This window comes from Pinus tabuliformis, chromosome 8 (assembly GCF_031772625.1).
Source record: "Pinus tabuliformis cultivar Carrire ecotype Pingquan chromosome 8, CPIR1, whole genome shotgun sequence".
Classification (NCBI taxonomy): Eukaryota; Viridiplantae; Streptophyta; class Pinopsida; order Pinales; family Pinaceae; genus Pinus; species Pinus tabuliformis.
In genome coordinates this window covers 1013215146-1013239207 of record NC_142294.1, presented here as the reverse complement: position 1 = coordinate 1013239207, position 24062 = coordinate 1013215146, and the positions used below count along the sequence as shown (strand labels likewise).

Below are 24062 nucleotides of genomic sequence, written 5' to 3'. Positions count from 1 at the left end.
ACTATGCCTGGGATGAATGATGAAATGTTCATGTATTATCATGTATCTTCACATGGTTAGGTGAATGAGTCAATATTGGGATATCCCCACTAGGTTGGGTGATGAATGTATGTTGAGTCTTTTGATGATAGGAAGGTCTTCTATGATGTATAAGTCTTTGTTCTTTTTGTAGAACATCTTTTACAGATCTTGCCTACAGTCAAGGGGAGCATGAACAGCACAATTCAGCAAGAGCAGGATGGATAGATTGGTACACTTTGGCATACACAAAGGGGGAGCACATTTGGAGATTTCAGCATGTACTCAGGGGGAGTATGGACAGCAGTATGGACAGCAGAAGGTATACCAAGGAAGAGAATATCTTGGTCCACCCTTTGCCCTTGATGTCAAAGGGGGAGAGTGACTTGGTGTGGTGGTTGCCATCAAGTCCAAAGGGGGAGATTGTTGGCATTATGATTCAAGTGTTGTCCTTGATGGCAACTCACTCAGAGGTTGGTACAGGTGCTCAGAGACTGGTACAGGTGATGACAACTTAACTAATGGACAGATCTCAGTACAGCAGGACAAGAAAGAGATATACGCAGGTTCAGCAAGGCGAATCAGCGTGTACACGCAGGTTGGCTTCAGCAAAAGCGCGTGTATGTGGAAACGTACCTTTGGTCCATGGCGGTTAGTCCTTGGAAGTTGTGCCTATGGTTTCGGACCATTGTGTCTCGACGGGCGTGTCGATCCCTAGTATTGAAGTTGATGGTATTGTGTTACTATGGTTTTGGCTCTTGGCATTGAGCAAGGCCTAAGGCTATATAAGGAAAAGATCACTAGGCCAAAGTGAGCAAGTGTGAGCAAGTGTGAGTGATGAAGATCTGAGAAAGTGTGTGATCCAAGTGCTGGTTATGGGTTGGTGATCTGAACCAAGGTTTCACCCATGTGGAGGATGATGAATGATGGAACGAGATCTCAAGGCTTGGAATGATTATCTTCATATGGTTTGACTCTGGATAGACTAGATCTACTGACGCATGTTTATTATTATGATCTGGGTATGCTTTGATGTCTGATATAGCTGCAGAGTTTTAAGGTTGAATTTATAGATCTGTACGCGAGTTGGTTTTGGTAAAAGAGCGTATACACGCAGGTTGGGGTCATCCAAGTAGCGTATACAATGTGAAGTATGATATTTGAAGATGGAGTTGGATCTGGTTGTTGTTATGTTGTCTGGTTGTTGTTGACAGGGTTACAGTGATTCAGAATTGGGTGTTTCAGTGATTGATGATGCAGGTTGTACTACAATGATGATTGTCTTATGGATCTAGTATGAAAATGTATGAAACATGGTCCCGGGAAGATCGTAGGCCGGCACCTACGTACTGGTAAACATATCAGCCAGTACAAGAGCCAAGGGGGGTTGTAGCTCCCTTCCAGGAGCAGCTGGAAAACGAGTGAAGGTTGTAGCCTTCTGTAGGGTTGGCACCTACGTACTAGTAAATGGATCGGCTAGTACAAAAGCTATGAGGGTTGTAGCCCTCTGCAGGTTGCAGCCTGCGTGCTGGTAAATGACTGCACCAGTGCATTGTAAAAGAAGTTTCTTATTAAAGAAGAAAGAGACGAATTGCAGCAGGTGGTTTTCACCCACATTGGGTTTCCACCTTATATCATGGTGTTCATGTGTGTGGCTCTTGTGTGATGTTCTGTTCTGTTATTCTGCACCTGTTTACTGTTAATATGCTTAATAATGATCTGATGCATTTACTGAAGATTAAGATAACTGAATTATAAGATCTCTGGATATACGCGGGTTTCATTAGACACAGTAGCGTGTACACGCGGGTTCACTTAATTGAAGTAGCGTATATGTTTCTGAGTATGAAATAGAAAAGTTTGATTGATCTGATAATACTGATTCACCCCCCCTCTCAGTATTATTTCCAACAATTGGTATCAGAGCAGGTCCTTCAGAGAAGCTTGATCGCTTGAAGGAGATTCGTAGAACAATGGGGAAGAAAGCACGTCAAAAGAAGAAGACAGCTCAAAGGAACAATGACAACCTGTCGTTGAGTGGAAGCAAGTATTCAGATCCTGAAGCACCTCAGATTGAAGATGGACAAGCAAATGAAGCATCAGATCAAATCATAGATCAACAAGATCTACCTAGCAAAAGGGAGAATGCCCTCAAGGAAGAAATCATCAGATTAGAAAATCAGTTGGAATGTGCCTCCAGAATCCGAGAAATGCTGCTAGCACTGAATAAAGAGCAAGAAAACGAGATCCTCAAACTAAGGCATCAGTGGGATGAAGAAAGGAAAGTTGGAGATACCTTGAAGAAGCAATGTCTTGAAAAAGAAGAACAACATCAAGTTGAGGTAAATATCTTGAAAGGTAAACTAGAAGAAAAGGATAAGCTTTTACGATTTCAAGATAGTTCTAAAGTCTTGGATGATATTCTTAATAGTCAAAGATCTCCTGCTATCAAGACTGGTCTTGGTTTTCATGAGTATGTTGAAGGTGAATCTAGTTCACAAGGTGAGGCAAGAAACTCTAATGAGAAATCTGAAATGCCCAAAAAGGAACAACCAAGGAAAGAAATTCCTCAAGGAAGATTCTCTACTCCTAACTATGGACGTGATAGACGATTATTTCCTCCACTGAATAATGTTGAATGTTATGTGTGTCATAATCTTGGACATGTTGTAGCCATATGTAGAAGAAGACGGTTTCAAGACCATCATGCAGAAAGATCATCACATTCAAGATACTTTAATGGATATTGCTTTTCTTGCAATATGTTTGGCCACAAAGCTGCTGATTGCTACAAGAGGAATATGAAACATGTAAGATGCTATGCATGTAACAAGTTTGGACATAAAGCAAGAGATTGCAGGAACAAAGCTCATGATAAGAAGAAATCATCAACATGCGTGAAGATATGGAAGAAGAAGGAAGTTCAGTCAGAAAGATGTGGCACAGCACAGGGTACTCAGCACAGCACAGACATAACAGACTCAGGGGGAGCTGAAGGTATAGAACTTCAGTGTTCTGATTCTCATACGCAAGTTTCATGAAGACAAGTCGCGTATATACGCGAGTTACAGGCTGCAAAGTCGCGTATATGGAGAAAGGGCAGCAGAACAGACCCAGGTTCAGTCATGGTTGGCTCAGGCTCAGGGGGAGCAGAACAGACTCAGGAAATGGTTCAGACATGGTTGGCTCACACTCAGGGGGAGAATATTCTTCGAATAATGCATTGTTGGCATTATGGTTAGAAGGTGTTGATAAAGTCTATGAAGCTAAATGATACATCTTACTGTTTAGGAATGGTATTGCAGGCTGATGCTTATGGTACAGATCATGATGCTGTTGGTGGCTTTCATAAGTCTTGATCTAGATATTTCATCACTATGTCATGTATCTCTTTTATGATGTCAAGGTCATGTAACGGCCTATGTTGGTTTCCCCACTATGCCTGGGATGAATGATGAAATGTTCATGTATTATCATGTATCTTCACATGGTTAGGTGAATGAGTCAATATTGGGATATCCCCACTAGGTTGGGTGATGAATGTATGTTGAGTCTTTTGATGATAGGAAGGTCTTCTATGATGTATAAGTCTTTGTTCTTTTTGTAGAACATCTTTTACAGATCTTGCCTACAGTCAAGGGGAGCATGAACAGCACAATTCAGCAAGAGCAGGATGGATAGATTGGTACACTTTGGCATACACAAAGGGGGAGCACATTTGGAGATTTCAGCATGTACTCAGGGGGAGTATGGACAGCAGTATGGACAGCAGAAGGTATACCAAGGAAGAGAATATCTTGGTCCACCCTTTGCCCTTGATGTCAAAGGGGGAGAGTGACTTGGTGTGGTGGTTGCCATCAAGTCCAAAGGGGGAGATTGTTGGCATTATGATTCAAGTGTTGTCCTTGATGGCAACTCACTCAGAGGTTGGTACAGGTGCTCAGAGACTGGTACAGGTGATGACAACTTAACTAATGGACAGATCTCAGTACAGCAGGACAAGAAAGAGATATACGCAGGTTCAGCAAGGCGAATCAGCGTGTACACGCAGGTTGGCTTCAGCAAAAGCGCGTGTATGTGGAAACGTACCTTTGGTCCATGGCGGTTAGTCCTTGGAAGTTGTGCCTATGGTTTCGGACCATTGTGTCTCGACGGGCGTGTCGATCCCTAGTATTGAAGTTGATGGTATTGTGTTACTATGGTTTTGGCTCTTGGCATTGAGCAAGGCCTAAGGCTATATAAGGAAAAGATCACTAGGCCAAAGTGAGCAAGTGTGAGCAAGTGTGAGTGATGAAGATCTGAGAAAGTGTGTGATCCAAGTGCTGGTTATGGGTTGGTGATCTGAACCAAGGTTTCACCCATGTGGAGGATGATGAATGATGGAACGAGATCTCAAGGCTTGGAATGATTATCTTCATATGGTTTGACTCTGGATAGACTAGATCTACTGACGCATGTTTATTATTATGATCTGGGTATGCTTTGATGTCTGATATAGCTGCAGAGTTTTAAGGTTGAATTTATAGATCTGTACGCGAGTTGGTTTTGGTAAAAGAGCGTATACACGCAGGTTGGGGTCATCCAAGTAGCGTATACAATGTGAAGTATGATATTTGAAGATGGAGTTGGATCTGGTTGTTGTTATGTTGTCTGGTTGTTGTTGACAGGGTTACAGTGATTCAGAATTGGGTGTTTCAGTGATTGATGATGCAGGTTGTACTACAATGATGATTGTCTTATGGATCTAGTATGAAAATGTATGAAACATGGTCCCGGAAGATCGTAGGCCGGCACCTACGTACTGGTAAACATATCAGCCAGTACAAGAGCCAAGGGGGGTTGTAGCTCCCTTCCAGGAGCAGCTGGAAAACGAGTGAAGGTTGTAGCCTTCTGTAGGGTTGGCACCTACGTACTAGTAAATGGATCGGCTAGTACAAAAGCTATGAGGGTTGTAGCCCTCTGCAGGTTGCAGCCTGCGTGCTGGTAAATGACTGCACCAGTGCATTGTAAAAGAAGTTTCTTATTAAAGAAGAAAGAGACGAATTGCAGCAGGTGGTTTTCACCCACATTGGGTTTCCACCTTATATCATGGTGTTCATGTGTGTGGCTCTTGTGTGATGTTCTGTTCTGTTATTCTGCACCTGTTTACTGTTAATATGCTTAATAATGATCTGATGCATTTACTGAAGATTAAGATAACTGAATTATAAGATCTCTGGATATACGCGGGTTTCATTAGACACAGTAGCGTGTACACGCGGGTTCACTTAATTGAAGTAGCGTATATGTTTCTGAGTATGAAATAGAAAAGTTTGATTGATCTGATAATACTGATTCACCCCCCCTCTCAGTATTATTTCCAACAGGAGTTGCATATTCCAGTTCTCCCAGATGGCTTTCTCACTGTCTTGAGTCGGTAGGTCCTCCTTAGTCCATGAGCGGAGCATCAGCGTCTCTTTGAGATTCACACAGAGCGTGCTCCAGATACTTTCTAACGGGGAACATTGATCTTTGAATATGCGCTTGTTCCTTTCTTTCCATATGCTCTATAAGAGGAGCCCGGGGATTATTTTCCATAAATGGTTGAGAATTTCACTTTTATATGGATTCTTTTGCCAATGACGCAAAGAGTTTGTGATATCGTCCATAAGTCTACATCTTCTTTGACATCTGAAGCTTGCCTTCTCCCACAACTGATTGGCTAAGGAGCAAGAGTCCAAGAGGTGTTGGAGTGTTTCCTCCCGGGATTTAAAATTAACATAGATAGAGGGGCCATGATAGTTTCTTCGTCTAAGTTTATCCCAGGTGAGGATTCTCTGATGTCCGACCAGCCAAAGGAAGAAGGAGACTTTAGGCCAAGAACCTAACCCCCAGATTTTGCTCCAAATTGGTCAGCGGGCGTAGAGTCAGTGCACATAATTTTGTAGGCCTCGAAAGTGGTAAATGCGCCTTTAGGCTGGTAACCCCATCGAAGAATGTCCCTGCCTTCGAAGTATATAATGCTCCTTTTGCGTAGCTCCCTTTCCAGATCCTCAATGAATAGGTGTTCCTCATTTCTGATGAGCTGGTCACCTTGTTTCCATTTCCTGAAGCCTTGCTTTGTCTCTTGAGTCCAATACTGCCAAATCTTTTCCTATTGCTATTCCTCTCCAATGTAGTTTGGAAGAGGATTTAGAATGCGACTAAGCTATGGCAATTGGTTCCAGGCATCCATCCAGAATCATGTTGTTCTTCCATTTCTTACTTCCCAAAAACTGTGCTGCTGAATCAACTGGAAGTGTTGTTTGGCAGCATTCCATATTAGCGAGCCTTTCACATTGGAAGTAAACCTGATGAGCTCCTCCTGAGGTCTGTGATTGGTGTAATTGGCAGTCCAAATGGCTGCCCAGGGTTTTTCTGGGGTAGAGAGCCATTGCCACCAAATTTTGGCACTCATGATAGCATTGCTATGAATGGGATCCCTCAGGCCAATGCCCCCTTTTTCCTTGGGCGTGCAGACAATGGTCCATTTTACCAGGGCCCATTTGTGGTTTGTAGCTGAATTTACCCACAGGAAGCCACACTATAGATCCCGAATTCTTTTTAAAACCCATTTAGGCGCCGCTAGGATTGAGAATAAGTAAAGCGGCATTGCCTATAGTACTGCTTTTATGAGCACTACACGACTGGCAATGTTCAGTGTTATGTGCGTCCAAAGGTTGAGGTGGGATTCAAGCTTCTCGATGAGAATGCGCCAGGAGGAGTGCTTGATGGCCGAAGCAATAAGGGGGGCTCCAAGGTATTTGGAAGGAAGAGTGGCAATGGGGAACCCCAATATTCGGGCTACAACATTCTTAACAACAGGTGGGGTGTGAAAGAAAAAGATCTGCGACTTGGTATTATTGATGCTGGTTCCTGAGGCCTCGGAGAAGTCATTGAGCAGGGCTTTGAAGCGAGAAGCTTCCTGGACTGATGGGTAGCCAAAGAGCATGTTGTCATCAAAAAACTGCTGATGAGTTATAGCTGGGGATTGGTGAATGGAGAGACCTTTAAGCTGTTGGGAGAGGAGGGCTTATTTGATGTGACATCCCAGGGCTTCAGCCATTAATACAAAGAGGAAGGGGGAAAGAGGGTCACCGTGCCTGATTCCTCGAGAGGGACTGAAGGGTCGAGATGGGATCCCGTTCACAAGAATGGAAAAGAAGGATGAGGAGATAAGACTCATGATCCAATGATTCCACATAGGAGAGAATCCAAAGGCAATTAACATTTTCTGAATGTAAGTCCAACTGAGCTTATCAAAGGCCTTAGAAAGATCAAGATTTAGAATCATACCTGCCTGATTGGAATGCTTTAGGGAGTGTATAATCTCATGCGAGAGGATAATACCATCCATGATCTGTCTCCCTTCCACATAACCAGATTGTTCCGGTGAGATGAGCAATGGCAAGAGGGGATTTAACCTGTTGGCAATAACTTTAGAGATCAATTTGTATATGTCGTTGCAGAGAGAAATCGGTCGGAATTTGTCCAGGGTGATGGATTCCTCCTCTTTTGGTATAAGTGCAATGAAAGTTGAATTGAGAGAAGGTAGCAGCCAATGAAGAGCTCTCGATTCCTCCACCACTTGCCAGACCTCAATTTTTATCAGCTCCCAGAAGGTGTGAAAGAAAGTTGTGGCGAAGCCATCCGGGCCAGGGGCTTTGCCCTCCTTGAGTTGGGACATGGCTGTATCCACCTCCTGAGTCAGGATAGGGTGAAGGAGAAGTTTGTTGTGTTCCTCAGTGATAAGTTTTGGCACATTTTGGGTAATTCTTTCTATTGCAGGTCGCCTATCTGCATTGGGCTCTTGATGAACTTGCTTGAAGTGATTTAGGAATTCCTCCTTGATTTCTTCATGCTGTTCTACCCTTGCCCCACCTTGCTTCTGAATGAAGGGGATATTGTTGTGCATTCTTCGTTGAACAATGGTTCGGTGAAAGAATTTAGTGTTTCATTCGCCCTCTTTCAGCAATCTGATCCTGGACTTTTGCTTTCATAAAATCTCCTCCTGCTTTCTCCTCTCCTCCAGTTGATTGTGGATGCGTTGCTCTTGTTCCAGGGTCCCCTTCGTGTGACCTCCTGTGATTACTTGTTGCTGGAGATCTGCCATTTCCTTATTTAAGTCTTGTTGCGCCTTAAATATGTTTCCAAAGGTCTCATTGTTCCAGCACTTTAAATGGGATTTTAAATATTTAAGTTTCTGTTGTAACTGAAACATTTTGGAGCCTTCTGGCAGAATTAAGGTTTTCCAAGTGGTTCTGATGAAGTCTTTGAATGCAGGGTGGGTGAGCTAGAACTCTTCAAAGCGGAAGGGCCTCCTGGTGGTGTTGCCCGGTCTTTGCCATTGGAGGGAGATTGGCTAATGATTTGAGCCTGAATGGGGGAGAATTGCAGCAGCTATGTCTCCTCCTAAGTGAACTGATTTATCTGATATGAGAAATTTGTCAAGTTTAGAAGCGATTTGGTGCTTCCCTGCTCTTCGATTACTCCATGTGTACGTACCGTTACAAAATTGCAGGTCGATTAGAGAAGTGTTTTGGATGAAGTCTTTAAAGTGGATATTTTCCTGTTCCAACCTATTTCTTCCCCCAAGCTTTTCCTCCATCTTGGTGATCATGTTAAAATCCCCTCCAATGATCCAAAGAGGATGCAATCTGTTGTTATTCAGAGCTTCTATTGTATTGAGAAGAGCTATTTTGTTTCCTGCTTCCTGCAGGAAATAAACATTGGAGTGGTTTCCATGTATATTGGTGCCTAATATGTGGAAGGTGTTCCATGCAATGGCAAGCCCTCCTGATTCTCCTGAGGCATCCACTGCCACCGATTGAAAACCTAGCCATGCTTTAGAAAGGATGCTTCCTAGTGTAGTGTTGTTACACTTGGTTTCTTGAAGAAAGCATAGTTGCGGCTTTTCCATCTTTATCATATTTTTTAACATTCTTAGTTTCCCTGGGCTATTGAGCCCCCTTAAGTTCCATGAAATGAGCTTCATGATTCACTATTGATAGAGGGTTTGTAGTACTTTGTCAATTTTTCATACCTGCTTGAGTCCACTAGGATTTTCCCTACTGCTATTGTTCGCTGGAGATCCGTTCTTCTTCCCCTCTTTTTGGAGTATTTTTGGTGGAGGCCACCATCCCAATGGCTTCCCGGTTGGATGCCTAGCTGTTTCTGTTGATAAGCCCTTGAGATGACCACTTCTAGTTTGTTGAGTTGAAGCTCTGGAATATTATCGTAATCCTTCTTTTTACATGCTAGTTCTAGCTCTAAAATGTCTAGTCCTTCAAGATCTATACTTTCTGGTTCTTCATCCATCTTTTGCACCTGACTTTTTCCTGCTGTGGATATATCTAAGCTTTGGGGGGATCTGGAGTTCCATCAACTTCCATATCATTTGCTTTCTCAGTAGGCTCCTTTTGTCTATCCTTGGGGGTAGCCTTAACACCCTTGGAGGTTTGTGATTCAGGAGGGGAGCCCAAAGGAGGAGGCTGGGATGAGGAGGAGATGGGCGTGGAGCTGGGCTTTGAGATCATGATTTGCTCGTCGGAGGCTTGGGCTAGAATTTCAAAGCTGTTACTTGTAGCAGGGCCAGAGGGAGAATCTTGCTCGGGCTTTATCCCGGTCGAAGGCTTTTTGTGCGCTCGTTTGCGGCTGGGTGATTTGGCAAATCCATCATGGATCAAAGTGTCGGAGGGGTCAGGAGCATTGGCCTTGGCATTTAGCGGACAATCCTTGAATCAATGCCCATGAGCATGAAATTTTCGACAACAAAAAGGTACATGTTCGTAATCCAAGGGTTGAATCCATTCATTGCCACGATGAGAAAGACTTATTGAGTCCGGCAGGGCTTTGTCCAGGCGCATGAAAATGCAAATGCGGGCATAGGATGTGTATCTGCGCAGCTTCGTTTCTTCCGCTGGTTTAATGTATTCCCCTAGTCCATTGCCTATGTCTTTGAGTATGCCTTCATCCAAATATTCATCTGGAAGTGAGTACATTCTGATCCAAACTGGAGCCCAGGTGAGGTCTTCCTTGTCTGAGTTAAATCTTGCTACCCAATCCCTTAGATACAGTCCAGCTGAGTTGAAAAAATATGGCCCTTCGTCCATGATTCTGTACTTATCTTCTAGGCAAAAGAAAATCGCAGTAAAGAACCCTTTCGGTCCTAGCTGCAGTGCGACGTGGCCTTTGGGTTTCCATTTAGCTGTGATCCATCCATATAGGGCTTTTTCTGTTGGCGAGAACCCTATAAATTTCCTAATGAGGGCATGATCCCTCATGTATTGGATTCGTTCGTTGATCTTCTGGCCGGGCACCTCTAACTGCTTTAACAACAATTTAAAATGCTTTAAAACCATTTAAAATGTTTTAAAAACAATTCAAAAATCTTTAAAGTACTTTAAAATGTTTTTAAAACAATTTTAAACGCTTTGAAAACAATTTAAAATGCTTCGAAAGCAATTTAAAATGTTTTTGAAACAATTTAGAACATTTTAAAAACAATTTTAAATAGTTCAAAATAATTTAAAAACATTTTAAAATGTTTTAAAAACAATTTTAAATGCTTTCAAAATGCTTTAACAACAATTTAAAAAGATTTAAAGTACTTGAAAATGTTTTTTTAAATGTTGTCAAAACAATTTGAAATGCTTTAAAAACAATTTACGATGCTTTAAAAACTATTTAAAATAATTCAAAAATAATTTAAATTTCTTTAAGAACAATTTTAAATGATTTTGAAATGCTTTAAAAATAGTTTACGATGCTTTAAAAACAATTTAAAATACTTTAAAAATAATTTAAATTGATTTAATAACAATTTTAAATGATTTTAAAATGTTTTAAAATGTTTCAAAAACATCTTAAAAAGTTTTTAAAATACGTTTAAGTGCTTTAACAACAATTTAAAATGTTTTTAAACCATTTTAAAATGTTTTAAAAACAATATTAAAAGCTTTAAAGTACTTTAAAATGTTTTAAAAACAATTTTAAACGTTTTAAAAACAATATAAAATGCTTCAAAAACAATTTAAAATGTTTCTGAAACAATTTAAAATGTTTTTGAAACAATTTAGAACGTTTTAAAAACAATTTAAAATAGTTAAAAATAATTTAAAAACAATTTAAAACACTGTAAAATGTTTTAAAAACAATTATAAATTCTTTTAAAATGTTTTAACAACAATTTAAGAAGCTTTCAAGTACTCTAAAATGTTTTTAAAATGCTTTCAAAATGATTTTAAATGATTTTAAAATGCCTTAAAAATAGTGTACAGTGCTTTAAAAACAATTTAAAATACTTCAAAAATAATTTAAATTGATTTAAGAACAATTTTAAATCATTCTAAAATGTTTCAAAAACGTTTTAAAATGTTTTAAAAATAAGCGTAAGTGCTTTAACAAGAATTGAAAATGCTTTAAAACCGTTTTAAAATGTTTTATAAACAATTTAAAAAGCTTTAAAGTACTTTAAAATGTTTTAAAACAATTTTAAACGCTATAAAAACAACTTAAAATGCTTTAAAAACAATTTGAAATGTTTTTGAAGCAATTTAGAATGTTTTAAAAACAATTTAAAATAGTTCAAAATAATTTAAAAACACTTTAAAATGTTTTAAAAACAATTTTAAATTCTTTTAAAATGCTTTAACAACAATTTAAAAAGCTTTAAAGTACTTTAAAATGTTTTTAAAATGCTTTCAAAACAATTTAAAATGCTTTAAAAACCATTTACAATGCTTTAAAAACTATTTAAAATACTTCAAAAATAATTTAAATTGCTTTAAGAACAATTTTAAATGATTTTAAAATACATTAAAAATAGTTTACAATGCTTTAGGAAGAATATAAAATACTTTAAAAATAATTTAAATTGATTTAAGAACAATTTTAAATGATTTTAAAATGTTTTGAAAACAATTTAAAGAGCTCTAAAGTACTTTAAAATGTTTTTAAAATGCTTTCAAAACTATTTAAAATGCTTTCAAAACGATTTAAACGCTTTAAAAACAATTTAAAATGCTTTAAAAACAATTTAAAATGGTTTTGAAACAATTTAAAAAGTTTTAAACGCAATTTAAAATAGTTCAAAATAATTTAAAAACATTTTGAAACACTTTAAAATGCTTTAAAAACAATTTTGAATGCTTTAACAACAGTTTAAAAATATTTAAAATACTTTAAAATGATTTTAAAATGCTTTCAAAACAATTTAAAACGCTTTCAAAATTGTTTGCAATGCTTTAAAAACAATTTAAAATACTTCAAAAATAATTTAAATTGATTTAAGAACAATTTTAAATGATTTTAAAATGTTTTAAAATATTTCAAAAACATTTTAAAATGTTTTATAAATAAGATTAAGTGCTTTAACAACAATTGAAAATGCTTTAAACTCGTTTTAAAATGTTTTATAAACAATTTAGAAAGCTTTAAAGTACTTTAAAATGTTTTAAAAACAATTTAAAATGCTTTAAAAACAATTTAAAATGCTTTAAAAACAATGTAAAATGTTTTTGAAACAAATTAGAATATTTTAAAAAGACTTTAAAATAGTTCAAAATAATTTAAAAACAATTTAAAACACTCTAAAATGTTTTAAAAACAATTTTAAATTCTTTTAAAATGCATTAACAACAATTTAAAAAGCTTTAAAGTACTTTAAAATGCTTTCAAAACAATTTAAAATGCTTTAAAAACCATTTACAATGCTTTTAAAAACTATTTAAAATACTTCAAAAGTAATTTAAATTGCTTTAAGAACAATTTTAAATGATTTAAAAATAGTTTACAATGCTTTAAAAACAATTTAAAATACTTTAAAAATAATTTAAATTGATTTAAAAACAATTTTGAATGATTTTAAAATGTTTCAAAAACATTTTAAAATGTTTTAAAAATAAGTTTGAGTGGTTTAACAACCATTGAAAATGCTTTAAAACCGTTTTAAAATGTTTTAAAAACGATTTAAAAAGCTTTAAAGTACTTTAAAATGTTTTAAAAACCATTTTAAACACTTTAAAAACAACTTAAAATGCTTTAAAAAAAAATTAAAAATGTTTTTGAAACAATTTGGAACGTTTTAAAAACAATTTAAATTAGTTCAAAATAATTTGAAAACAATTTAAAGCACTTTAAAATGTTTTAAAATCAATTTTAAATTTTATTAAAACGCTTTAACAACAATTTAAAAAGCTTTAAAGTACTCCAAAATGTTCTTAAAATTCTTTCAAAACAATTTAAAATGCTTTAAAAATAGTTTACAATGCTTTAAAAACAATTTAAAATACTTTAAAAATAATTTAAATTGATTTAAGAACAATTTTAAATTATTTTAAAATGTTTTAAAAATAAGTTTAAGTGCTTTAACAAATAATTTAAAATGCTTTAAAAACTGTTTACAGTGCTTTAGAAACTATTTAAAATACTTCAAAAATAATTTAAATTGCTTTAAGAACAATTTTAAATGATTTTAAAATGCTTTAAAAATAGTTTACAATGTTTTAGAAACAATTTAAAATACTTTAAAAATAATTTAAATTGATTTAAGAACAATTTTAAATGATTTTAAAATGTTTCAAAAACACTTTAAAATGTTTTAAGAATGCTTTAAAAATAATTTGATAAATTAATCACTTTAAAAACAACTTAGAATGCTTTAAAAATAATTTAAAATGTTTTTGAAACAGTTTAGAACTTTTTAAAAACAATTTTAAATAGTTCAAAATAATTTATAAACAATTTAAAACACTTTAGAATGTCTTAAAAACAATTTTAAATTCTTTTAAAACGCTTTAGCAACAATTTAAAAAGCTTTAAATTACTTTAAAATGTTTTCAAAAGAGTTTAAAATGCTTTGAAAACCATTTACAATGCTTTAAAAACTGTTTAAAATACATAAAAATAATAATTTAAATTGCTTTAAGAACAATTTTAAATGATTTTAAAATGCTTTACAAATAGTTTACAATGCTTTAGAAACAATATAAAATACATCAAAAATAATTTAAATTGATTTAATAACAATTTTAAATGATTTTAAAATGTTTCAAAAACATTTTTAAATGTTTCAAAAATAAGTTTAAGTGCTCTAACAACAATTGAAAATGCTTTAAAACCATTTTAAAATGTTTTAAAAACAATTTAAAAAGCTTTAAAGTACTTTAAAATGTTTTTAAAATTCTTTCAAAACAATTTAAAATGCTTTAAAAACAGTTCACGACGCTTTAAAAACTATTTAAAATAATTCAAAAATAATTTAAATTGCTTTAAGAACAATTTTAAATGATTTGAAATGCTTTAAAAATAGTTTACAATGCTTTAAAAACAATTTAAAATACTTAAAAAATAAGATATATTGATTTAATAACAATTTTAAATGATTTTAATTTTTTTTTAAATTTTCAAAAACATTTTAAAATGTTTTTAAAATAAGTTTAAGTGCTTTAACAACAATTTAAAATTCTTTAAAACCTTTTTAAAATGTTTTAAAAACAATTTAAAAAGCTTTAAAGTACTTTAAAATGTTTTAAAAACAATTTTAAACGCTCTAAAAACAATTTAAAACGCTTTAAAAACAATTTAAAATGTTTCTGAAACAATTTAAAATGTTTTTGAAACAATTTAGAACGTTTTAAAAATAATTTAAAATAGTTCAAAATAATTAAAAAACAATTTAAAACACTGTAAAATGTTCTAAAAACAAATTATAAATTCTTTTAAAATGTTTTAACAACAATTTAAGAAGCTCTAAAGTACTCTAAAATGTTTTTAAAATGCTTTGAAAACAATTTAAAATAATTTTAAAATGCTTTAAAAATAGTTTACAATGCTTTAAAAACAATTTAAAATACTTCAAAAATAATTTAAATTGATTTAAGAACAATTTTAAATCATTTTAAAATGTTTCAAAAACGTTTTAAAATGTTTTGAAAATAAGTGTAAGTGCTTTAACAACAATTGAAAATGCTTTAAAACCATTTCAAAATGTTTTATAAACAATTTAAGAAGCTTTAAAGTACTTTAAAATGTTTTAAAAACAATTTTAAACGCTTTAAAAATGATTTAAAATGATTTAAAAACAATTTGAAATGTTTTTGAAGCAATTTAGAACGTTTTAAAAACAATTTAAAATAGTTCAAAATAATTTAAAAACACTTTAAAATGCTTTAAAAACCATTTGCAATGCTTTAAAAACTATTTAAAATACTTCAAAAATAATTTAAATTGCTTTAAGAACAATTTTAAATAATTTTAAAATGCTTTAAAAATAGTTTACAATGCTTTAGAAACAATATAAAATACTTTAAAAATAATTTAAATTGATTTAAGAACAATTTTAAATGATTTTAAAATGTTTCAAAAACATTTTAAAATGTTTTAAAAATAAGTTTAAGTGCTTTAACAACAATTGAAAATGCTTTAAAACCATTTTAAAATGTTTTAAAAACAATTTAAAGAGCTTTAAAGTACTTTAAAAGGTTTTTAAAATGCTTTCAAAACAATTTAAAATGCTTTCAAAATGATTTAAATGCTTTAAAAACAATTTAAAATGCTTTAAAAACAATTTAAAATGTTTTTGAAACAATTTAGAAGGTTTTAAAAACACTTTAAAATAGTTCAAAATAATTTAAAAACACTTTAAAATGTTTTGAAAACAATTTTAAATTCTTTTAAAATGCTTTAACAACAATTAAAAATCTTTAAAGTACTTTAAAATGCTTTCAAAACAATTTAAAACGCTTTCAAAACAATTTAAAATGATTTTAAAATTCTTTAAAAATAGTTTGCAATGCTTTAAAAACAATTTAAAATACTTCAAAAATAATTTAAATTGATTTAAGAACAATTTTAAATGATTTTAAAATGTTTTAAAATATTTCAAAAACATTTTAAAATGTTTTAAAAATAAGATTAATTGCTTTAACAACAAGTGAAAATGCTTTAAACCCGTTTTAAAATGTTTTATAAACAATTTAAAAAGCTTTAAAGTACTTTAAAATGTTTTAAAAACCATTTTAAACGCTTTAAAAACAATTTAAAATGCTTTAAAAACAATTTAAAATGTTTTTGAAACAATTTGGAATGTTTTAAAAACACTCTAAAATGTTTTAAAAACAATTTTAAATTCTTTTAAAATGCATTAACAGCAATTTAAAAAGCTTTAAAGTACTTTAAAATGCTTTCAAAACAATTTAAAATGCTTTAAAAACCGTTTACGATGCTTTAAAAACTATTTAAAATACTTCAAAAGTAATTTAAATTGCTTTAAGAACAATTTTAAATGATTTAAAAATAGTTTACAGTGCTTTAAAAACAATTTAAAATACTTTAAAACTAATTTAAATTGATTTAAAAACAATTTTAAATGATTTTAAAATGTTTCAAAAACATTTTAAAATGTTTTAAAAATAAGTCTGAGTGGTTTAACAACAATTGAAAATGCTTTAAAACCGTTTTAAAATGATTTAAAAACAATTTAAAAAGCTTTAAAGTACTTTAAATTGTTTTTAAAACAATTTTAAACACTTTAAAAACAACTTAAAATGCTTTAAAAACAATTTAAAATGTTTTTGAAACAAGTTGGAACGTTTTAGAAACAATTTAAATTAGTTCAAAATAATTTAAAAACAATTTAAAGCACTTTAAAATGTTTTAAAAACAATTTTAAATTCTATTAAAACGCTTTAACAACAGTTTAAAAAGCTTTAAAGTACTCTAAAATGTTCTTAAAATTCTTTCAAAACAATTTAAAATGCTTTAAAAATAGTTTACAATGCTTTAGAAACAATTTAAAATACTTTAAAAATAATTTAAATTGATTTAAGAACAATTTTAAATTATTTTAAAATGTTTCAAAAACATTTTAAGATGTTTTAAAAATAAGCTTAAGTGCTTTAACAACAATTGAAAATGCTTTAAACCCATTTTAAAATGTTTTATAAACAATTTAAAACCTTTAAAGTAATTTAAAATGCTTTGAAAACAATTTTAAACGCTTTAAAAACAATTTAAAATGCTTTAAAAGCAATTTAAAATGTTTTTGAAACAATTTAGAACTTTTTAAAAACAATTTAAAATAGTTCAAAATCATTTAGAAACACTTTAAAATGTTTTAAAAACAATTTTAAATTCTTTTAAAATGCTTTAACAATTAAAAATCTTTAAAGTGCTTTAAAATGCTTTCAAAACAATTTAAAATGCTTTAAAAACCCTTTATAGTGCTTTAATAACTATTTAAAATACTTCAAAAATAATTTAAATTTCTTTAAGAACAATTTTAAATGATTTTAAAATGCTTTAAAAATAGTTTACAATGCTTTAGAATCAATTTAAAATACTTTAAAAATAATTTAAATTGATTTAAAAACAATTTTAAATGATTTTAAAATGTTACAAAAACATTTTAAAATGTTTTAAGAATAAGTTTAAGTGGTTTAACAACAATTGAAAATACTTTAAAACCATTTTAAAATGTTTGAAAGGTAATTTAAAAAGCTTTAAAGTACTTTAAAATGTTTTAAAAAAATAAATTAAACACTTTAAAAACAACTTAAAATGCTTTAAAAATAATTTAAAATGTCTTTGAAACAATTTACAATGTTTTAAAAACAATTTAAAATAGTTCAAAATAATTTATAAACAATTTAAAACACTTTAGAATGTTTTAAAAACAATTTTAAATTCTTTTAAAACACTTAAGCAACAATTTAAAAAGCTTTAAAGTACTTTAAAATGTTTTTAAAATGCTTTCAAAACAGTTTAAAATGCTTTAAAAAACTGTTTAAAATACATCAAAAATAATTTAAATTGCTTTAAGAACAATTTTACATGATTTTAAAATTCTTTAAAAATAGTTTACCATGCTTTAGAAACAATATAAAATACTTTAAAAATAATTTAAATTGATTTAAAACAATTTTAAATGATTTTAAAATGTTTCAAAAACATTTTAAAATGTTTTTGAAACAGTTTAGAACATTTTAAAAACAATTTAAAATAGTTCAAAATAATTTAAAAACAATTTAAAGCACTATAAAATGTTTTAAAAACAATTATAAATTCTTTTAAAATGTTTTAACAACAATTTAATAAGCTTTAAAGTACTCTAAAATGTTTTTAAAATGCTTTCAAAACAATTTAAAATGATTTTAAAATGCTTTAAAAATAGTTTACAATGCTTTAAAAACAATTTAAAATACTTCAAAAATAATTTAAATTGATTTAAGAACAATTTTAAATCATTTTAAAATGTTTTAAAATGTTTCAAAAACATTTTAAAATGCTTTAAAAATAAGTGCAATTGCTTTAAAAACAATTGAAAATGCTTTAAAACCATTTTAAAATGTTTTATAAACAATTTAAAAAGCTTTAAAGTACTTTAAAATGTTTTAAAAACAATTTTAAACGCTTTAAAAACAATTTAAAATGCTTTTAAAACAATTTGAAATGTTTTTGAAGCAATTTAGAACATTTTAAAAACAATTTAAAATAGTTCAAAATAACTTAAAAACACTTTAAAATGTTTTAAAAACAATTTTAAATTCTTTTAAAATGCTTTAACAACAATTTAAAAATCTTTAAAGTACTTAAAATGTTTTCAAATGCTTTCAAAACAATTTAAAATGCTTTAAAAGCCATTTTCAATGCTTTATAAACTATTTATAATACTTCAAAAATTATTTAAATTTCTTGAAGAACAATTTTAAATGATTTTAAAATGCTTTAAAAATAGTTTACAATGCTTTAGAAACAATATAAAATACTTTAAAAATAATTTAAATTTGATTTAAGAACAATTTTAAATGATTTTAAAATGTTTTAAAAATATGTTTAAGTGCTTTAACAACAATTGAAACTGCTTTAAAACCGTTTAAAAATATTTTAAAAACAATTTAAAGAGATTTAATGTACTTTAAAATGTTTTTTAAATGATTTCAAAACGATTTAAACGCTTTAAAAACAATTTAAAATGCTTTAAAAACAATTTAAAATGTTTTTGAAACAATTTAGAAAGTTTTAAAAACACTTTAAAATAGTTCAAAATAATTTAATAACAATTTAAAACACTTTAAATTGTTTTAAAAACAATTTTTAATTATTTTAAAATGCTTTAACAACAATTTAAAAATATTTAAAGTACTTTAAAATGCTTTTAAATTGCTTTCAAAACAATTTAAAATGCTTTCAAAACAATTTAAAATGATTTTAAAATTCTTTAAAAATAGTTTGCAATGCTTTAAAAACAATTTAAAATACTTCAAAAATAATTTAAATTGATTTAAGAACAATTTTAAATGATTTTAAAATGTTTTAAAATATTTCAATAACATTTTAAAATGTTTTAAAAATAATATTAAGTGCTTTAACAACAATTGAAAATGCTTTAAACCTGTTTTAAAATGTTTTATAAACAATTTAAAAATCTTTAAAGTAGTTTAAAATATTTTAAAAACAATTTTAAACGCTTTAAAAACAATTTAAAATGCTTTAAAAACAATTTAAAATGTTTTTGAAACAATTTAGAATGTTTTAAGAACACTTTAAAATAGTTTAAAATAATTTAAAAACAATTTAAAACACTCTAAAATGTTTTAAAAACAATTTTAAATTCTTTTAAAATGCATTAACAGCAATTTAAAAAGCTTAAAGTACTTTAAAATGCTTTCAAAACAATTTAAAATGCTTTAAAAACCATTTACAATGCTTTAAAAGCTATTTAAAATACTTCAAAAGTAATTTAAATTGCTTTAAGAACAATTTTAAATGATTTAAAAATAGTTTACAATGTTTTAAAAACAATTTAAAATACTTTAAAAATAATTTAAATTTATTTAAAAACAAATTTTAATTGATTTTAAAATGTTTCAAAACATTTTAAAATGTTTTAAAAATAAGTCTGAGTGGTTTAACAACAATTGAAAATGCTTTAAAACCATTTTAAAATGTTTTAAAAACAATTTAAAAAGATTTAAAGTATTTTAAAATGTTTTAAAAACAATTTTAAACACTTTAAAAACAACTTAAAATGCTTTAAAAACAATTTAAAATGTTTTTGAAACAAATTGGAACGTTTTAAAAACAATTTAAATTAGTTCGAAATAATTTAAAAACAATTTAAAGCACTTTAAAATGTTTTAAAATCAATTTTAAATTGTATTAAAACGCTTTAACAACAATTTAAAAAGCTTTAAGGTACTCTAAAATGTTCTTAAAATTCCTTGAAAACAATTTAAAATGCTTTAAAAATAGTTTACAATGCTTTAAAAACAATTTAAAATACTTCAAAAATAATTTAAATTGATTTAAGAACAATTTTAAATTATTTTAAAATGTTTTAAAATGTTTCAAAAACATTTTAAAATGTTTTAAAAATAAGTTTAAGTGCTTTAACAACAATTGAAAATGCTTTAAACCCGTTTTAAAATGTTTTATAAACAATTTAAAAAGCTTTAAAGTACTTTAAAATGTTTTAAAAACAATTTTAAACGCTTTAAAAACAATTTAAAATGCTTTAATTTTTTTTTGAAACAATTTAAAATAGTTCAAAATAATTTAAAAACACTTTAAAATGTTTTAAAAACAATGTTAAATTCTTTTAAAAAGATTTAACAACAATTAAAAAGCTTTAAAGTGCTTTAAAAGGCTTTCAGAACAAATTAAAATGCTTTAAAAACAATTTTAAACGCTTTAAAAACAATTTAAAATGCTTTAAAAACCGTTTACAATGCTTTAAAAACTATTTAAAATACTTCAAAAATAATTTAAATTGCTTTAAGAACAATTTTAAATGATTTTAAAATGCTTTAAAAATAGTTTACAATGCTTTAGAAACAAATTAAAATACTTTAAAAATAATTTAAATTGATTTAAAAACAATTTTAAATGATTTTAAAATGTTTAAAAACATTTTAAATGATTTTAAAATGTTTCAAAAACATTTTAAAATGTTTTAAGAATAAGTTTAAGTGGTTTAACAACAATTAAAAATTCTTTAAAAAAGTTTTAAAATGTTTTAAAAGCAATTTAAAAAGCTTTAAAGTACTTTAAAATGTTAAAAAAAAATAAATTAAACACTTTAAAAACAACTTAAAATGCTTTAAAAACAATTTAAAATGTTTTTGAAACAATTTAGAATGTTTTAGAAACAATTTAGAATGTTTTAGAAACAATTTAAAATAGTTCAAAATAATTTATAAACAATTTAAAACACTTTAGAATGTTTTAAAAACAATTTTAAATTCTTTTAAAACGCTTTAGGAACAATTTAAAAAGCTTTAAAGTACTTTAAAATGGTTTTAAAATTCTTTCAAAACAGTTTAAAATGCTTTAAAACCCGTTTACAATGCTTTAAAAACTATTTAAAATACATCAAAAATAATTTAAATTGCTTTAAGAACAATTTTAAATGATTTTAAAATGCTTTAAAAATAGTTTACAATGCTTTAGAAACAATATAAAATACTTTAAAAATAATTTAAATTGATTTAAGAATAATTTTCAATGATTTTAAAATGTTTCAAAAATAAGTTTAAGTTCTTTAACAACAATTTTTTTTTTCTCGGTAAAACTATTATATTATTTACATTAACAGAGAACAATTACAACATTACTTGACAAAAAGAACCAGCTGCCTAGAGGTAATGGCAGCATGGAACAACAGAGTTTGTAGTCTGAGAGGACGAACCAAACCATTAGGCTATCCCACGCAGGGGTGCCAGAGGAGTCAAAAAACCAATCCCGCGTAGGGGAGCCAAAATAATTCCCCAACCACATAGAAAAAGTCCCAGAACCTGAACATAGACAATTACTCAACAGCATTGACACAGACAATTACACAACAACTTTGACACAATTACATAGCCAAGAGCATCAGAAGTGACCAAAAGCCTGTTGGCATTATGAGACAAGTGTTGTCCTTGATGGCAAATCACACTGATAACAAATCATAGTGCAGAAGGATAGCAGCAAGGAATTGATGATCAGTCTACAAGTATGAAGAAAAATATATACACGCTGGTTCTCTATATACCAAGTCGCGTATACAAGCAGGTTCACTATATACCAAGTCGCGTATACGCAGGTTCGCTATATACCAAGTCGCGTGTACACGTTGGTTGGCTTCAGTAAAAGCGCGTGTATGTGGAAAACTTATCTTTGGTCCACGGCGGTTATTCCTTGGAAGTTGTGCCTATGGTTTTGGACCTTGGTGTCTCGACGGACGTGTTGATCCCTAGTTTTGAAGATGATGGTATTGGATTTCTATGGTTTTGGCTCTTGGTATTGAACAAGGCCTAAGGCTATATAAGGAGAAGGAAATCATTAGGCAAGTGTATCTGAAAAGTCTTGAATATCTGATGAAGTATTAGATCCAGTATGCAGGTTATTGGTTGATGATGTATTGCTTGATCTAAGCTAAGGAGAGATCTCATCGGTTGATGGAGAACAAGATCTAAGGAGTGATCGGGATCAAATGGTTTGAAATGAACTATCTTTATATGGTTGATTATGCGTATTTCTAGATCTGCATACTGACACAATGTTATGTTCTGGGTATAACTGATATCTGGTACAGCTGCAAGTTATGAAAAATTCTTTTTAGATCTACACGCAGGTTGTCTTCAGTAAAACCGCGTGTATACGCGGGTTGCCTTCATTGAAGTAGCGTATATCTTTTGGATCTTGATTTTTGGGTTGCAGCTGGGTCTGACTATTATTGCAGAGTTCTGTAGTCTGCTTTGTGTTCTGGTGACTGGGTTTGACAGGGTTTCAGTGGTTCAGTGATTGTTGGTTGTTTTGTAATCTGCTATGAAAGTTGAATGAATTGTGGTATTCAGATTGTAATGTTGTGCTTCAGGAATATCCAGTCTGAAAATGTATGAAAAGTGGTACCTGAAGGAAAGAAGATTGTAGGCCAGCACCTACGTACTAGTATCTTAGCTAGTACAAGAGCAAAGGGGGTTGGAGCTCCCTTCCAAGGAAGTTTGGAGAACGAGAGAAGGTTGAAGCCTTCTGCAGGTTGTAGCCTGCGTACTGGTATAAGGTTGCACCAGTACAAAAGATTGTAAACTGAAGTTCTTATTAAAGAAAGATAGAGACGACTTGCAGCAGGTGGTTTTCACCCACATTGGGTTTCCACCTTATATCATGGTGTTCATGTGTGTGGTTTTTGTGTGATGATCTGTTCTGTTATACTGCATCTGTTTACTCTTAATATGGTGAATAATGACCTGATGCACTTAACTGAAGATAAACTAAATGAATTATAAGTTTTCTGGTTATACGCTGTTTTCTTTAGACACAGTAGCGTGTACACGCTGGTTCACTTAACTGAAGTAGCGTATATGTTTCTTAGCATTGAAAAAGTTTTATTAATCTGATAATATTGATTCACCCCCCCCCCTCTCAGTATTATTTCCAACAATTGGTATCGGAGCAGGTCCTTCAGAGAAGCTTGATCGCTTGAAGGTAGATCGTTCATCATGAGCAACTACGAGAGAGAAGCATCAATCAGGCCACCGGTTTTTGATGGGACAAACTTCAATTATTGGAAGGTAAGAGTTACTGCCTATCTTCAATCTCTTGGTACAGAAGTTTGGGACGTCGTAGAAACAGGCTACGCTTTTCCTTCAGCTACTCCTACAGATGCAGCTGAGAAAAAGAAGTATGAAACAAATGCGAAAGCATTCAATACCCTATTAGGATGTATATCCCAAACGGAATTCATGAAGGTAATGCACTACAAATCCGCAAAAGAGATATGGGACAAAATTGTCACGAGCTATGAAGGAGATGAACAGGTAAAGCGTGCTAAACTTCAAACTCTCAGGATTCAGTATGAGACTCTCAAGATGTATAATGATGAAAGTGTGGCTAACTATTTTCTTCGGGTAGATGAGATTGTTAATTGTATGAAAGATTTGGGTGAAGAAATAAAAGAGGCTATAGTGGTTGAAAAGGTTCTAAGATCTTTGTCCCCCAAGTTTGAATCTAAAGTATCTGCAATAGAAGAAAAGGAAAATCTA

At 30.3% G+C, this 24062-nt stretch overlaps 1 protein-coding gene across 1 annotated transcript; it reads right to left on the bottom strand.

The window, feature by feature from the left end:
- Positions 1 to 6238: 6238 nt before the first annotated feature.
- Positions 6239 to 7951, bottom strand: LOC149238833 (uncharacterized). Its single transcript, XM_089369676.1, has 3 exons — positions 7333 to 7951; positions 6662 to 6966; positions 6239 to 6580 (listed from the first exon to the last, which is right to left on the bottom strand). Exons 1-3 carry the CDS (start codon positions 7949 to 7951, stop codon positions 6239 to 6241), a joined length of 1266 nt encoding a protein of 421 aa, XP_089225802.1.
- Positions 7952 to 24062: the final 16111 nt, after the last annotated feature.